Source organism: Thunnus albacares, chromosome 9, assembly GCF_914725855.1.
Source record: "Thunnus albacares chromosome 9, fThuAlb1.1, whole genome shotgun sequence".
Lineage (NCBI taxonomy): Eukaryota > Metazoa > Chordata > Actinopteri > Scombriformes > Scombridae > Thunnus > Thunnus albacares.
In genome coordinates, this window is record NC_058114.1 from 21,591,914 (window position 1) to 21,610,382 (window position 18,469).

The 18,469-nt window shown below is 40.4% G+C and overlaps 2 protein-coding genes across 2 annotated transcripts; one reads left to right on the plus strand and one right to left on the minus strand.

The window, feature by feature from the left end:
• Positions 1-43: 43 nt before the first annotated feature.
• On the plus strand, positions 44-4,858 carry LOC122988771 (torsin-1A-interacting protein 2-like). Its single transcript, XM_044361374.1, has 8 exons — positions 44-238; positions 456-569; positions 678-863; positions 1,548-1,652; positions 1,744-1,887; positions 2,316-2,435; positions 2,528-2,578; positions 2,673-4,858. Exons 1-8 carry the CDS (start codon positions 166-168, stop codon positions 3,461-3,463), a joined length of 1,584 nt encoding a protein of 527 aa, XP_044217309.1. The 5' UTR covers positions 44-165; the 3' UTR covers positions 3,464-4,858.
• Positions 4,859-11,070: 6,212 nt separating this feature from the next.
• LOC122989628 (chemokine XC receptor 1-like) lies at positions 11,071-13,693 on the minus strand. Its single transcript, XM_044362634.1, has 2 exons — positions 13,309-13,693; positions 11,071-13,120 (listed from the first exon to the last, which is right to left on the minus strand). The coding sequence occupies exons 1-2, from the start codon at positions 13,394-13,396 to the stop codon at positions 12,102-12,104; spliced, it is 1,107 nt and encodes a 368-aa protein (XP_044218569.1). The 5' UTR covers positions 13,397-13,693; the 3' UTR covers positions 11,071-12,101.
• Positions 13,694-18,469: the final 4,776 nt, after the last annotated feature.

Below are 18,469 nucleotides of genomic sequence, written 5' to 3' on the forward strand. Positions count from 1 at the left end.
GAGATGCACGTTTGGTAGAAACTATTTCCGGTGTCCTGTCGCATAATATTTCCCCGAACAGTTTTATGAGGAAGTCCGTTTCCTTGTCTGTTGTTTGTGACCACGATGTTTCGTCGTATTGTTTAATTGATGTTTTGGTGTCGCTTGGTCGAGCTGTAATCATAAATGGATTCCAAGGTGTCTGAAAAGCAGGACTCCCGCCCTTTGAGACGATCAACAAGACAGTCGCTAGTAAAAGGTGAGCAGGTTATTGTGACAATCAGCTAACGTTAGCCTTCTAAGCTAACTGTTAGAAGACTTTGGCTCTCTCAAAGTTTCACAACAAAATCCTATGAATTTTTTGCTCTAACTAACATTAGCGGCCAGGTTTTAGCAATCCCGTAGTTTACAATTTAGTCCTAAGTAATTGAGGACACTTTTCAATAATAATAACGCCATTTCTGTTCCCTCTTCAGTATTGAGTGTTGAACCGACGCCAAGAGGTCCTCTAAAGAGGACTAAAAGGAGGCCATCAAACCAAGCAGCTGTTAATGGTTCCAAAAATATGGAGAGTGGCTCAGACGATGAAGGTGAGATGCTTCAGTTGACAGTATTTGCCTGGTTGCAACAACAACTTACCCTCAGTCAGCTCTCTTCAAGGTGGTGTAAACAACTGTGGCATATTTCCCCCCTTACAGAGTCTCCCAGCAAGAAGAGCCGGAAGGAGACTGGAAGAGGAGGAGTGGGCGGCAGTGGTGATGATGATGATGGTGATGAGATGGATGTCCAGCAATCAGTTGATTATCTGGAGAAAAATGACCAACTGGAAATGGATGTTGAACAGGACTCTTCTCACATCTTTCATCGACCAACAATATACCAAGGTTAGTGCTGCAACTAATGATGATTTTGTATTATTGATTAATCTGTCAATTAAAAAAAATCCTTTGAGAAAATGTTGGAAGTGATATCTTCAAGTTGCTTGTTTTATAGAACCAACAGTCCAAATCCAATCATCATCCACAATGATAGAAAACACTGACAAGCAGCAAATTCCACATTTGGGAGGCTGTAATTGATATTGAACCAACAGATTAATGCACACATTATTTAACGCTGTAGACACAGTGTTTCTATTCAATATTATTCCAGCAAAGTGGGCCGTGTGTTCATCAAAGCAGGTGTTATAAAATTCCTGCAATATTTCTGCAGCTGTCCAGTGTGTTTTTGTCTCATCTCATCTCTTTAGTATTGACCACTGAAACTTTTATTATAAAAAAGTTTTGCATTCAGATCCTAGTAAAGGCCTCACCACCTATTGATTATATGTGGCAGATCAATGACATGAGCTCAGTCGTTTTTACTTTCATTTGTGTGTGTGTGTGTGTTTTAATGCATCAGTAAATTCATGCAGGTGCAAATTGTAAACATGGCATCTTATTCGCAGGGGTAATCTGGTTGTTTTATGTGTGACGTTTTTTAGCTTTTATTTTCTTGTGTGGTAACTTCACATCAGCATAAAATCTAAACACAGGCTGTTTAAAAGGTTTTCCCTTTGTATAAAACAGGCGCCCTTGGAGATGTGAATTTATCCCCCCGTGTACTGCTCGGTGAGCGCTGCCTACCCAGTCGTGCTGAAAAAGAAGATACAGACTTGAAGAAAACCAAGAGAGGTAGGATAGCGCTATAGCTTCATTCTGCATTGGAATGATTACATTAATGGAGGATGATTCAGTTATCTCAATCTGACTTGTTTGTTTTCAGTCGAACCGTCAGCAAAAGGGCCTACAACACTTTCCAAGTCTGCCGCACATGTTAGATCATCGGAGAACATGCATAATAAGCCCATCCTGAAGATCACCAGCATGGAGTACAAGAAGAAGATGGAAGCAAAAACTGAGCCCTCTGGTATTTTAGACATTTTTATTTAGCTTAATTTTGCACTGTTCAATGCACCTGTTCAATGGATTTACACCTCTAAAAACATCTAAAACATGTACGTAATAAGATTTGTTTATTTTACAAGAATTATATTTGACCTAATTTGGAAATCCCTGTCTTTATGGTGTAGTTGTCACCATAGTACTCATTATCAGTATGATTTAAATTCAACTTATTTCATAAAATTCACATAAACTAAGCCACATTTATTTTGTATTTCTTTTTTATAATTCATCATTCCCAGTAGTCTGCACCTCTTGGTGTGTGTGTATATGAAATTGTTATTTCAAGACTAAAAATAACCAATTTTTTCATGTTGTTTCCCGTACATCAGCAGTTTGGACAGATGGATGATTATCAGATGTTTACATTAATAATTTCTGCCTCATTTATAGATATACCCATATTTAACCACTACATCACAAGCATCCCAGCCTCGGAGAAACACTGCACAACGCGACAACGTATGAATAACATTCCAGCACCCAAAAAAAATGCTCAGCACAAAAAAACAGGTATTGCAACTTAAACAGAATATTACAGTCCGTAGTGATGTTTAATTTAGCTGACAATTTTGTCATTGGTTTCATGACATTTTCTCTCTTAGAAGGGAGAAAGAAAACTGCTGTTATCAAAGAAAGCTCTTGTTCCTTTTGGGGTAAGCTATAGTCATTTTAATTGCATGATCTTTACACCCAAAGATACTTGTACTGCATTATATCACATTTGAACATGGTCCCGTGTCCTTTCAGGATTCATGTGGTATTTTTGCTGTCTGGTTCTCCTGGTGGTGTTCGTCTGTGCTGGCCTGCACGTCATGCCCAAGATCATCACTGTGCTCCAAAGGACTGGAGATGATGCAGGGAGTCCATTGAGGCCTGTGAGGCTAGAAACATTTGCAGACCGACTGTCTCATCTGGAGACTCAGTTCCTCAGTCAGCAGCCTGAGCTTTGGAAGAGGAGCAGGATCCACCTGGAGAGGCACCTCAAAACAGCCCAGCCCACAGAGCCAGTCAGTCTGATCCTGACTGCTGGTCACAAGGCTGAGAAGACACTGCACTGCCTGGCTCAGGGCCTGGCCTCCGCCTTCTCTTCTGCCCTCAACGCCTCCGTCCTCCACATTGATGGAGCCAGCAAAGCCAGCCAGGACAGCGATGAGGTGAAGCTGTACATCGACCAACAGCTACAGGCAGCCTTTGAAGGAGACAAACCTGCTGCCATTATTCATCGCCTGGAAGAGCTGCCACCAGGCTCCACCCTCATTTTTTACCGCTACTGTGACCATGAGAACGCCGCATACAAGCGGGTGTTCCTGTTGTTTACTGTGCTACTGCCTGAGGATGAGGTACGAAGTGATGAGAGTTTGAAATATGTAGAGGAGATGGTGCAAGACTATGTCAAAGATAGGCTGGTGGGCTCTAACGACCAAATTGCCTTCAATGACATGGACATTGACAAGTTTGGTGGACTGTGGAGCCGCATCTCACATCTCATCTTGCCTGTGGTGTCTGAGAGGGAAATAGAGCAGAAAGGATGCTCATGAACCAAGCTGGCATCCCCAAAGAAGTCAGGATACAATTCTGGACCAGCCTGATCCTTTTTGGCACTGTGCAGAAGCTTTGACATAGAAGTACATGACATAACATGGAAATATAACGTGTGTGTTGTGATATTTCACATATAGATTTGAGTTCAAATGTTTGAAGGTTGTATGAATCTCTTTGTCAGAGATGAGACTCAAGCTGCAGCCCAACTGCACTATTTTTTGCATTGAGTTATCTTAAACTCATGGTTTCACATCAGCAAAATGAGATTAGCTGAATCTATATCTGTAGCTAAACTGAAGAATTGTTCTCTCCTTAAAAGATGTACAGCACTCAGGTTTTACATATAAATATTTTTACATGTACTGGCTTTGCATTAGGATGTAACCAAGTTGTTGCACCATCATTCCCCCTCCAATATAGGGTAATAAATGCATATGTTCATGCAGATTTAGCATGCAATATATTTGCAGATTAGCATACAGTGTATACAAAATATAGTTCGATTTCTTTTCTCCTACTCAAAAATCAACAGCACTTTGTTCAACAGCTTTTTAATGAACATTTTTCACTTAAGAGGAGTTTTTGATGGAGCATGGATTATACCAAGCCCTTCTTTGGAGCTAACAAAAAACATATTTAATTTTTTTTCTGAGTTCTTTGTTTTGGGTGAAAATCTAGATTTCTTGTTCTGTATCAAATCCTCCGTATGACTGAAGGTATATTTTATATTTCTGTTTAAATGTCCCCATGAATATGTGTGTCACTTCATTTATTTCTCTTACAAATACAGTTTGATTGGTTTTGCACTAGAAATGTTTGATCTTTAATTAACCATCTTATCAAAAGTACTTGCTTTTATTAAAAAAATATATTTTATTATTCTTTGTTCTGAATGTGTATATTTGTGATATGTTGTCTCTTCTTGCTAGAGTGGAATATTTTTGGATATCTGTATATATACATTGGATATAAAAAAGTTTGTTGTTTGCACCTGTTGTCAAGAAACCACTGAAATCTACTTAAAAGTGTTGTCGACTTACGGTTCTATTCAGTTTCTTACTAAGTGATTTGAATTTGTAAAAATACAAAAAAGTGTAAAAATACTTTGACTACTAGTCAGCAAGTCACAAAATGTGCCTTACATGCAAGATTAGACCATATTTGAAATGTACCAAAACATGAATCAATCATTTGATACTGTATCTTGACAACATCAGAACTCAAACAAAGTTTTTCTTTTTTGTGCTGATTTATATTTTGATTATAAAGTTTTCTCTTTTGTGATATTGCTCATTCCTCTTATGTTATCATTCTGAGATGAAGTTTGTTCTTGCTGTTATGAATATCTGGGTATTTTCAATAAAGATTATTTTGATACGTAGATGAGTTAATCGTCTAACCCACGGTTGTGTTTCCTCTCTGTGTCCTCCATTAGGAACATTTGATTTTATAGCACACAGTTGGAGGGCACTTTTACTGTTGTATAATCAAGAATATTACTTGTCTTTGTTGGTATGTGTTAAAGTGATAGAGAAGTTGAAAGTGCTACCACACCCTTAGCGTACAGTATACAGCTTAGAAACAAAGAAGTTACAACCTGGTTTAGTGGTTATGAGGTAGTTCTGATTCAGAGATACAGATGTGATTTATGGATTAAAATGACAAAGCAGTAGAGTTCATAAGTTCAAGGGCGCTGCAACTTCACAACACAGCAAGGTCAATAATCTGTTAATAGGCGTGACAACTTGGCAGAGTTTTAGTATTTGGGCTAGTCATCTACTTGAACCTGCACCCAGTCAAAGGTTGTTTACTTCAAAAGACATACAGATGAGATATTCTTGTGCTGTAGACACAAATTTAACTGAATGAGGAATTTCAATTCAGAAGCAACTGAGTTCAAATATGTATTCAATGGCCTAATGAGGTGTGAAGTTATGTAAGTACTTGTTAACATGATATACAACTGTGTTATACACATTAACAATTCAGCCTGGTTTTCAACCCCTTTCTGTTTTTGTTGTGCATGAGTTTGACTTGTACATGCAAATGTATCTTTTGGAGCACAAAACATCAAAGCTAAACAATATCTATTATACAATATATATTATGTTTTGTCCATGTAGGTGATATTGAAGTTGTTTTAGTCCAGAATTAAAAGTGGGTAAACTTCATCATGGGAAGTTTAGAAATGAAGACATTTGAAAAGAAAAATGTCAGCAGCAACTCATTTTAGTCTAATTTTGCACTCATGTAAAAGTAGTTTAAAATAAAAGAATAACATACATTTGAACTTATAGTAAAACTTTTTATGTTTTCAGAATTAAGTAAATTATGTCTCTGATTTCATATGGATCGCTTTTATTCATCCTTACACACTGAACTACAGTATGAGTATTTTCATGAGATATACCAGGCTTAAGTACAAACAAGCAAACAGTCATGAGGTCAGTGAACCAACACAGACTGATCTATGATCTGTTTATGTACTGTAGTTTCATTTGAATGACTCAACTTTATCCTGGAACGCAAGGGCAAATGTATGTCTTGAGAGAGAGAGAGAGAGAGTGCTCGATATGTATCCTTTTTATACCATCTATGTTTATAGATTTAGTATTTCAGCTATAAGAAATGTAGCAAGTCTTTCCTTTATTCAGGTAGCAGAAGAGCCGTTAAACTCACAGTTCATGACTGGGTCTGATTGGCAGACAGGCCAGCTCTATGAGATCAATCATTATCACCACACACACAAGAGCAACGAGAATGACCTAAACACACGCAAGGAGACACACATACAGACATATACACTCACAGTAAAATACCCCTTAGAGTAGTTAGAAATCTAGACACACACACAGTAGATGTGGAGAAGTGAATATAGAGAAGTGCTGAACAGCACTTATTACTCACTTTAAAGGAAGCCCCCACAGAAAACAAGACCAAGGCCAATATTTCAACAACTGTGCAAAGCAAAGAGCAATACATTTCTAACACCTGCAAAAGAAATAACAATTATTTTCATAAACCTCAATAAGAAATATTCATTTGTTTATAAAGGTACAGTTACATAAACATGTAGGATATTCAGTGAACCAAGAAATGTCACATAGCATTTATAGTCTATGCTTATTTGTGCTGCTTGTCCCTGGACATAATTAATAATCAAGACATCTATAGCCACATATGATTTTTTTGAAGCAGTATGGGCACAGTGATGCTTTGAACAAAATGCTAACATCAACATGCTAACATGCTCGCAATGACTTGACTAATGTTTACTATATGTTCAGCATCTTAGTTTAGTATGTTAGTGTGGTGACATTTGATAATTAACACATAACACAAAATACAGCTAAGGCTGGTAGGAATTAAATTAGTTTTGCAGGATTTGGTCATAAACCAAAGTATTGGACAAACTGATATGTTGACCGTCATTAGCAGTAATTATGGGTACATGTCACTAAAAACCACAAATAGCAACCTCGTGGTAGCACTAGAGGAAAGGTCAAGGGGATCACCAAAGTCAGGATGATCTATCCTAAGGGGGACATAATTGTGTGTACAAAATTACAAGGCAATCCATCCAATAGTTGTTGAGATATGTCACTATGACAACAATAGCCTTACAAACTCATGCCTTACCTTATTTTGACACTGAGAAGAGGGGCTGAATATGGATATATGGGGCTTTGCCTGAGGGGAGCTAGAGAGAGAGAAAATTAATCTTTTTGTATGACAAGAGTGTCTCACCATGCTACAGCTTTAGTAGGACTATTGTGTCATGGCATCCATCAGCATGAATATAAATACCTTACCATTGTCAAAATACTGTGGAAGGCAGTCAGAGAAGTAGCTACAGCTACATGCAGAAGATGGATCTAAGAGAAACAAGGAGCAGTTGTGTGAATAAAATAGCTGATGTTCATGTATTTATGTAGAGATTTCCGCATAATGTCAAAAAAACTCAATCAATTTCACTTTTGTTTCCCCCCTTACCATGCATATGGGTGTGGGTGTACACTTCAAATCAATTGCTTTTTTCAATTGCAATTTGTCTGGATTATCTGGAGGACTTGGTTTTGTAGTACTTGTAGTACTTGGCTTTGTAGTACTTGCTGTAGTACTTGGCTTTGTAGTACTTGTAGTACTTGGCTTTATGGTACTTGTTGGAGTACTTGGATTTGTAGTACTTGCTGTAGTACTTGGCTTTGTAATACTTGTTGCAGTACTTAGTTTTGTAGTATTTGTAGTACTTGGCTTTGTAGTACTTGTAGTATTTGGCTTTGCAGAACTTGCTGTAGTACTTGGCTTTGTAATACTTGTTGTAGTACTTGGTTTTGTAGTACTTGTAGTACTTGGCTTTATGGTACTTGTTGGAGTACTTGGATTTGTAGTACTTGCTGTAGTACTTGGCTTTGTAATACTTGTTGTAGTACTTGGTTTTGTAGTACTTGGCTTTATGGTACTTGCTGTAGTACTTGTTGTAGTACTTGGTTTTGTAGTACTTGTTGTAGTATTTGGCTTTGTAATATTTGTTGTAGTACTTGGTTTTGTAGCACTTGTAGTACTTGGCTTTATGGTACTTGCTGTAGTACTTGTTGTAGTACTTGGTTTTGTAGTACTTGCTGTAGTACTTGGCTTTGTAATATTTGTTGTAGTACTTGTAATACTTGGCTTTGTAGTACTTGTAGTATTTGGCTTTGTAGTACTTGTTGTAGTACTTGTTGTAGTGCTTGGTTTTGTAGTACTTGTAGTAAACTGAGTAAACTGAGGTAAACTGACATCCATGTCCACTGGTCCCCATAAAATGCAACAAATGTTGCCCTGAAACATATCAGACAGGCACAGACATTAGTACAACGGCTCCACATTTAATATTAAATAAAACTGAAGCAGGTCAGTTGTATTCTTGACTATTGGCAACTGTAATAGTGTTATCAACACACAAAGTCTTATAAAGGTCAGGGAACATTGCTGAAATTAATCAAAGTGTATGGATACTTGAAAATACAACCTGAAATTGATGTCTCCTACTTCTCCCTCCGCAGTCCAGTTAACTTTGAGAAAAGTCTTGCCAGCATTGTTTTTTTGACTAACAGCTTAGTCCTGAGCAGAGTTACAAAACATAACGAGACATCACATCCATTAAGACAGCTTGATAAGGTGTCCTCTTGTAGTTCATTAAAATTTGTTGACTAAAATGGACATGTAAAACATAAATATTGAATTTATCAATTCAATGCATTTACTTCCTCTAACAATGATCAAATGGGATGGCTACTTACTTTTAAATCAATGCACATGAGGAGCTGAATCTTATAGTCAAGCACAATAAATTTTCCAACAGGTTGGCCTTTGTCTACCTCGTCTTTATTTCGAGCCTGCAGCATAAATCCCCTTAACTTTATGTTTGTTTTGCTGCTGAGGAAAACTGGAAAATGGTTTGAAGATTCATCAGAGCAGAAATGGAAGGACAGAAAAATAGAGACAGAGATAATCACAATCACTCACTTAGTAAAGGACCACTGCAACAAAGATCTATAGTGACAAACTAGCTTTCAGAAAAAAGGAACCAACAGTTTGTATACCTGTAATAGGCTTTCAGAAAAAAGGAACCAACAGTTTGTATACCTGTAATAGGCTTTCAGAAAAAAGGAACCAACAGTTTGTATATCTGTAATAGGCTCTTCCTCTTTGCCATGTGTATAGTCAACCTTAAAGGGACATTCAGTGGTCTGAGGAGCAAAATTTTGTCCATTTCTGGCATGACGTGGCGCCATTGAGTCACAATCTGACTGTTTGAACTGTTTACTGCTTGAATACCCATTAGCCTTTGTGATGATATTAAGGGCAAGCAGAATCCACATCCACATCTGGAAACAATAATGTGTAATACCATCTGTAAATACCATAAACCAGATCTGTCTTTTTCAGCATTCTTCATCAACACTGAATAACACATCAACACTCAACTTCGTCACTGAAGATTGATGACTTTGATCTGAAACTCTGTCACATTGATAATCAACTGATGCACTGTTACCAAAAGTATCTGTTTACTATATGTGGATAGAGATACATTTTTTGATAGTCATGGCTCTGTACTTTAGCACATTGGCTTTAAAGACAGAGTGAATGAATTCAAAGTGTTACAGCCTTAAGGGTGTTTCAGCGTGTTAACATCATTATACACGGTCCCCCAATTTTTTGACAATGACAAGGCTACAATTCCCACACTGTTCACCCAATACGGATGAAAGTCAGCACTTTAACGTTAAAGCCATTGTTTTATTGCAAATACAATGTGCTGAATTACAGAGCCAACACCAGGACTCTCACTCAACATATAAAATGTGTGTATCTTTTGGAAATTAGGTATAATTTAAGTAAAACTAGATCTTTACAATAAGAGCTCTCTCAGTGTTTCATTCATATTCAAACCTGGATTTCTGCTGTTTTAAGACCTCCTTGGCACATACAATAAAATATATAATGATAGTAAAAACTCTTCTTTCTTACCTTAAAATAAATTGCTTGTATGTGGCACCCAAGTTAAGATGCTACACAATAATCTTGGAATCTCTATGAAAGTGAGGAAAAATTGATGTCTTACAGTATCTTTAAGACAAAATTCTCACAGTTCATTTCTTTCCCAATAGGATACAGCTTCCTTTTTTTTACTAGGTGTATATTCCTCCATGTCCAGAGGCCTGTTACAAGAAGCAGGTTCACTGTTATTTGAGTGGCTGCTGGGTTTTACTTTTAATAAAGTTGTTCAGATAGCACAGTAAACTGGCCTCTTCGGAGAGACCCCACATCCACAGCGTATGAGGTGTTGCTGCACTATGTTGGATCAATGCAGAAAAACACCAAAAAAACACCTGGATTTATATATTAATTGTGCCAGGAAAATCTGACTCAGCAAAATTATGAATATTAATGTCATTCAGAGTGAAAGAAAAATAATAATAATAATAATAAACAATAATGAATGAATGAATACCTCAAATCAAAATATTTTAAATTCAAAATAAATACTTACAGACATTGGAAAATTTGCTATTTGCCTTTTAAAGTAAGGTAATATAAAACATGTATGTGCTCCTAGTTAAGCTGCCTATTCTAATGGCCAAACATACATTTTGGTATTGATATGTATGAATATAAATCTCATGATTTTAACAGTATTTTAAAACATTTTTTATTAACTAGCTGCTGCTGTAATGTAAAAAAAAACACCTGTGAAAGCATCATCACTCTTTATTTTGCTTTAATAAAGTTATGTTATTCCATTAATTGTTGACAGAATCATATCAGTATGATTGTTTTTGGCCATTTTGAAATGGTGTCAATGAAAACACAGTGGTCAGTGAGGTAAAACCAGCAATGCTTTCTGCAACCCAAACCTGACAAGGGTCCACTGCCTAAAAAAAACAAACAAAAAACAGTTGTGCTGCTGCATCACAACACACAGATGAACAAGTCTGACTTAGCTCTACACCATATATTAATTGACCTTTTGTTGTTTTCATGACATTTAGTTGTTTTATTTACTAATATTTAAATGTATGTTTATTTTGCATGTAAAATATTTTGTTTAGTGTGTTTTACACATTGATCTTGTCCATAGAAAAAAAAATGCATAATAAAAAGTGTCTTTATGTATCTTTAATATATACAAATATACACAGATTGTTGGAAATGCACATTTGCTGTCAATAGACATTTAACATGATTGAGATGCACTTTTACTATTGACATCATAATTAAAAAATAAAAAACATAACTAGGAAATCTCAAAACTTTTTCCCTTTTCCCAGTTCTTTTTTTACTGGGTGGTACCATTAAAAGGCTCAAGAAGGTTCTCTTTATACATCCATGGACACAAATACATCCATGACCAGTCACTGTCGTATCCCTAAATATAATTGGTTGAACAGTTCCGCCATCTTGGACAGCTAGATACGGCAATGTGGACAAACCACATAGACTAGTTCTATATGAAAAGTGCCGTGAGATAACTTCTGCTGTGATTTAGTGCTAGCATTTGTCTGAACTCTGTTGTTCCTTCCATCATTGACAGTAATTTGATATAACTGGTAATTTGTTTATTTAGACTTAGATCCTGTAGTTATTTTTATATTGTTTATTTTGGTAAAATGGCAGTGTAGGCAAAGATATTAAATACATTGTGATAAAGCAGAAACAGTATTTCAACAAACACAGCCTTCCCTCATGGAACTTTTCATCTGTTTTCAGCATTCTCATTGTATTGTATGACATTTTCACAGCATATGAGTTATTGCATAAAATGTTTTGGTCCATGTTCAAATGACATTGCCTTTATACCTGTTGTAATGGCTTTGCTCAACAATTGTGTTATCTATCTCCCTGTGTGTGGCCTGCGGTAATTAAATCTATATAACAGTCACATCCTATACAAATCACATCCTATTACAAAATGTTTACAAAAGACACACATGCATGTAAAAATAAACAGCGCAAAGCCTGATTTGAATGTTGAGTGCAGCTTGCTTACAAGCTGCAAAATATGAACCAGTTCCTATATATATTTTTGCAGAAATTAAAGTGATTTTACCAAATGCTCAATGGATTTAGTATTTTTTTAACTAGCAACTAGTACATTGATCCTTGTGAGACGAGGGCTTGCGTTCTAACTGGTTGTTGATCAACTGGACTTTGACGACTGAACATTCGGTGCAGCATTGACTTCAAATGACTCCTAAACTTCACACCAACAAATGCATAAAAGACAGGATTGAGGCAGCAGTGGGAGAAAGCAATGAGCCGGCACACATGGAATGCATAGTCGAGCTGGATACTTATTTCACAATCAAATGGTGCAACCAAATGGTCGGCCAACATCTTCAGAAAGATCATTACGTTGTACGGCACCCAGCCCAGGAAGAACACAGCCACAATACAGAAGACTAATTTGACCGCTCTGTTCTTTGTGTGTGATCTTGTTCTTGCGATTCTCCCCAATATTTTAATGTAGCAGAAAGCCATCACAACAAAAGCAAGTAAGAAGAAACCGTTTTGTTGGAAGATGCTAATGCTTCTGAGCAGGGGACTGCCATATTCACAGCCCATGGTGTGATTTTCCTTGTGGGGGACTTCGATGACGGTGATGTAGAGCAAGGAAGGCATGGCTGCTCCGATGCTGATTATCCACAGGAGGAATGACAAATAAATCCCAGTGCTGAGTTTCTGTGTCCTCAGGCCAGAGAGAGGGTGGACCACAGCCACATACCTGTAGACCGTCATGATGGTCAGGAAGAGAATGCTGCTGTAGAAGCCGGTGAGGAAGACAAAAGTCACAATTTTGCAGATAATCTCTGAGAACAACCAACCCCAGATGTGGTAAATGGCCCAGAAGGGGAGACCGGTGGTGAAAACGAGGTCAGAGACAGCCAGATTGAGGATGAAAATGTTGGTGAGAGACTTGAGGTTTTCGTACAAAGCCAGGATTACAAGGACGAGGATGTTCCCAGTGAGGCTTAGTGTGATCACCACAGAGAAGAAAACAGGAATGGTAATGGTTCCAAATCTGACCACTTCACCTTTTTCACAGACTTCATCATCATAGTCAACATCATAGTAAAATGTGAGGTTAGACTCATTCATCGCTGAAGCTAGAAAAGAAATATAGGAGAAGTATGTAACTTTAGGTTCTGTTTGTCTGAAAACAAAAAAGGTAATGAAATAATGATAAAGGTCTTTTTGTGTACAGATACTTAAGGAAGATACACTTAATGACATGTTACACTGGAACACTTTTTATAATAGTACAATAACATTCAAAAGCAAAATATTAACCTACCTGCTGCTTGATGGGACTGATATGTTGGATGTCGCACCTCTTGTCTACTCAAAAGACAACTAAAAAAGGAGTGGTTCATGATAGGCATTTTCTGTTCCTATTTCTGAACTAATCTAACCTATTGTACTATAATGCCCTTATCACCAGCTGCGTCACCATTATAGATCAGAAAGATTAGGATGTAGTCTGCCTTTTAGACTCAACTTAACATATCCTAAAGCAAGTCAAATGGTCATTTTAATCAAATTACAAAACATATTGAGCTTGCAGCTTCATTCTTGACCTTGGAAATGCCAGTTTGACAAGAAAGTTCAGATAACAGAGACTGTAATCTCTGGTTTTGATAAGTGCTATATAAATAAATGTTATTATTGTTATATTATTACAAATCATCTCCATGACAACTGTACAAATTCAATTGTCTGATGAAGAAAAAATGAACATATTTTCTAACTCAGATAGTTTTGTTTTTGTTTTCCCATGTTTTGAGATATTCCCCCCAGGATAGCATTTCTCAACAGGGGGCCGTAACACCCCCAAGGGGCTAACACCTGTTGACATAAACATGATGAAAGCTGTTGGTTACGTTATCTTTAGATGCTGAAAATAATAAAGATAAAATTCTAACCATAGCCGTCCCTACAGCTGTCTAGTGGCTACAGCCTGACTATGGGAGGATGAGAAAATCACAGTTTAAATCCATTTACTACAAGCCTGTTTTACCATTGTTTTATGAATATTATTTTTTATGACACAGATAGAATAGATATTATAATGATACATGTGTGAAAATGCATAGTTTTTAGTCAAATAACATCAAATTTTCTTGGGGGAGGGCCCAATGTAAGTGGGCTTATGAAGAGTGTCAAATTACTACCTATCGAACCCTCACGTTACAGTAGTAACAAAAAGATGAACTTTGGCCCTAAAAAGACTGTAATGTCGAAAGATATCTAGCTAGAGTTAGCTTCGAGCCAACTCCGGTGCAGTGCATCTTTAATGTTTAAAACTGCACACTGTCCCAATCAATAAATCAAATCTACAAATCTACTTGATGTGACTGATTTGGACAGCTGAAGCTTCATATTAGCTTCAGACATATTAGCTTTTAAATACATTTTTGCTCAGAAGGAGGCTTGTAGATTGTGTTAACCTTTCCTGCTTCAGCGTCCAGACCGTGGTCGGGAAGCACAGGGAAGACTTAGTTTACTGCTCCAGGGCCGAAGTCACCGCTAACTTCGGGGTTAACCCCCTCCACTTTATCAACAGGTAGCAAGCAAGAAACGGGAACTCAGCTTCAATCTGAGGAGTTGCAGCATTTATTCTCTGTCAGAACAGCTCGAACTGTACATACACTGTACTATTACTGTCACAGCTAACTGCTGACTTAACTCTCTCTCTCTGCTCCGGTCGCCCCTAACACAGTCACACACGCTCTCTCTCTCTGCTCCGGTCGCCCCTAACACAGTCACACACGCTCTCTCTCTCGCTCTCGCTCGACCACACGCATGCGTCATGCGCACTTCCTATGCACTGGGCTATTTCTTAAAGAGACTACGCCACTCGTATAACACTACCCCCACTCTGGATGGCATTACCCCATAATTCCACTCCAGCACAATGATACACATCAACATTTTTTTTTTTCTTTTACAGGTATACAGTCCTCATTTGTAAAGAGTCCATCTGAAAGGATCCAATGTAACCAGCATATTTACAGTCCATTGTAGGAGGGAACTAGCGACAGGTGCAGTTTCTCAGTGCAAATATGAACATGTAGCAGTCTTTCTTATAGGGTGCACACATCACAGCCTAGCATAATAAACTCTGGAAGAGACATTAATAACACTTACTACCCAGGCATGAACTTATCTGAGCCCTAAACGGCGACCGGGAGTATATGAAACTAACTTCACTGCATAAAGGTGTTCCCTTAACAGAAAAATACAGTTGTATCACAGTGGATAATTATTATCAAACAATTACTCCTCAAGTTTCTTTTTTTTTTTTTTATAAATGTAGTAAACATATAAAATAACAATTAGCTCCAACAGTAGCAAACAGTACATGACATTTCCCCTCATTCTTTTTCTCTTAACACTGGGAATTGTCCTTTAACCCTCGGAACTGTCCATCAACTGTCCTTAATGAGCCACCCACTCACCATACCTGGCCGGGGGCCTACGACGGCGGCTTGGTCTTCGATGACGACGACCCACCTCTCCACCCCCACTATCCTGAAAGTCCCTGGGGGAAGGAAAGTCCGGGTGAGGAAGGTTTGAGGGGGGGGGGGGGGGGTAGCAGATGCAGGGGTGTGCCCTGCTGGATCTGGTGGAGTGTTGCCGGAGGTCTCCTCCGTGTCCGCGTTGGAGAAGAGGCCAGAGAGCTCCAGGTCTGGGTCTGCAGAATCCGTGTCCAAGGCTGGAGGTGACACCTCCACCGGTGCCCAGCCCTGAGCCTGCTCCATGGCCCAGGTGTTGTCCATCAGCTCGCGGCTGCGATAGGGCTTCAGCTGATCATGGTGAACCACTTTCACTTTGGTTCTTGGGCCTTTCTGGATGCGATACACTAGGTCATCCAGCTGCCCTAGGATGAAGAAGGGGCCTTCATATGATGGGAGGAACTTCCTGACCCTGTTCTTGGCCTTCTTTGTGCCCTTGATGAGATACCACACCGCATCTCTGACCTGATACTGTGTGTGGCAGCAGTTCTTATCATACTGCCTCTTTGCACGTTTCACGGATTCACCGAGTGCATCCCTGGCGATTTGATGCGCCAGCTCCAGCCGCTCACGGAGGCGTTGAACATACTCAGGAGCAGAGGGGGCGGTTTCAGAGTCAGGGGGCAAGCCGGTTACGAGGTCTACCGGCTCACTCACTTCCCGGCCAAACATCATGAAGTTGGGGGTGAATCCAGTGGAACTGTGCCTTGTCGCTCTGTAGGCCATGACAGCATAGGGGATCATGAGGTCCCAGTCCCAGTGACAGCGCTCCGCTGTTGTGGCCAAAATCTTTTGCAGGGTGGCATTAAACCTTTCTACTTGGCCATCAGACTGAGGTCGAAAGGGCGTGGTGTGTGTTTTCTCAATATCGAACAGTGTGCACATTTTCTGGAACACTTCTGACTCAAAGTTCCGACCCTGGTCGCTGTGCAACATCTGTGGTGCCCCATAGCGACACACCCACTCAGAGGCCAGCACTTCAGCCACAGTTACTGCCTGGTCATTGGGTAAGGGGAAGGCTTCCACCCATTTTGTGAAATAGTCCTGTATCACGAGCACATAACGGTTCTTGCGCTCTGTCTCATTCAGTGGCCCCATAATGTCCAAGGCGACACGCTCCATTGGGGCTCCCACCCTGACGGTTCCCATGGGGGCCTGTGGTGCCTTAAGGGGCCTGGCTTTGGACGCACAGCTGGTGCAAGTGTGGCACCAGAGGGCAACATCCTCTCTCATTCGGTACCAGTAGTATCGAGTCTGCAGCCGTGCCACAGTGCGCTCCACACCAAAATGTCCACCAACTGGTCCCTCATGCATCTGCCTCATGACGTCAGGCTGGAAGGTGCGTGGCAGCACCGCCTGTGGATAGTACTGGGTGTCATCCAGACAATAGAACCGCCTGACTAGTATTCCATCTCGGACGTAGAGCCGCTTCCACTGGCTCCAATAGGCCTTTGTGGCTGGACTGTGTGGGGAGACTGTATTCCATGAGGGACGCTCGCCACTGGCCTCCCTCCATGCCCTGATAGGCGCAATGTCTGGGTCAGCCTCCTGGGCCTGTTGCAGCTCTTCCAGGGACCAGCCAGGAAACAGTGCAGTCTCCCTGGTCCTAGTGAGATAGATTCTCTCAGGGGGCTTTAAATTGTCCATGTCTGTGTGTAAGGTTTCCTCTACCCCCACTGGAGTCACTGTTGTCACGGCTGGATGTCTCTCTACCCCCACTGGACTCTGCACCGCCTGGTTGATGTCAGAGTCCAACTCACACTGCACAGCTTGGTGCCTGATGTTTGCTGGAGGAGGGGCGGGGCCCGGCAGTTTACATGGACAGTTCTGGTGACACGGCTTCCTGGAGAGGCTGTCTGCGTTGTTGTGCAGCCGGCCAGGGCGATGGATGATCTCAAAGTCGTACTCGCCGAGTCTCTCCAGCCATCTGGCGAGCTGTCCTTCTGGCTCCTTCATTTTTGTCAGCCACCGGAGACTGCTATGGTCAGTGCGCACGATGAAAGGACGCCCCAGGAGGTACTGCCGGAAATGTGATGTGAACTCCACCACAGCCAGAAGTTCCCGCCGTGTGGTACAGTAGTTCTGTTCAGCTTTAGACAGTTTGCGACTCCCATAGGCCAGCACACGCTCCCTGCCCTGCTGTACTTGTGACAGAACGGCACCGATGCCGACATTGCTTGCATCAGTGTCCAGTATCATGCTACCCTGGTCTAATGGGTAACCCAGGACTGGTGTGGTGGTTAGCAGGTGCTTAAGTCTGTCGAACGCCTCCTGGCATTCAGTTGTCCATTGGAAACGGGCGTACTTCTTGGTCAGGGCATGGAGGGGCTCTGCCACAGTAGCAAAGTCTTTTACAAATCGGCGATAGTATGATGCCAGGCCGATGAACTGACGAATCTCCTGGATGGACTTCGGTGTGGGCCACTCCTGCACCTTCTGGACTTTGGAGGGGTCAGTAACAACACCATCTGCCGAGACAATATGACCCAGGTAGGCTACTTGACGACGGAAGAGGCAGCATTTAGCAGGTTTGAGTTTCAGGTTAGCTTGGTGCAGCCTGTGGAAAACCTGGCCAAGTCGCTGCAACATTTCTGGCACATCCCGGCCCAGCACAATGATGTCGTCCAAGTAGACTAGACAGGTCTCCCACTGCATACCGGCTAAGACACGGTCCATCAGCCGTTGGAATGTCGCCGGAGCATTGCACAGTCCGAATGGCATGACATTCCATTCAAAGAGTCCACTCCTGGTGCAGAAGGCTGCCGCTCGGCGAGCTCTGGGGGTCAGTTCAACCTGCCAGTAGCCAGAGGCAAGATCCAGCGTGCTGAACCATCTGGCGGTGGAGAGAGTGTCAAGGGTGTCTTGGATGCGGGGCAGTGGGTAAGCATCTTTAATGGTACAGTCATTTAGGGCCCTGTAGTCTATGCAGAGGCGGTACGT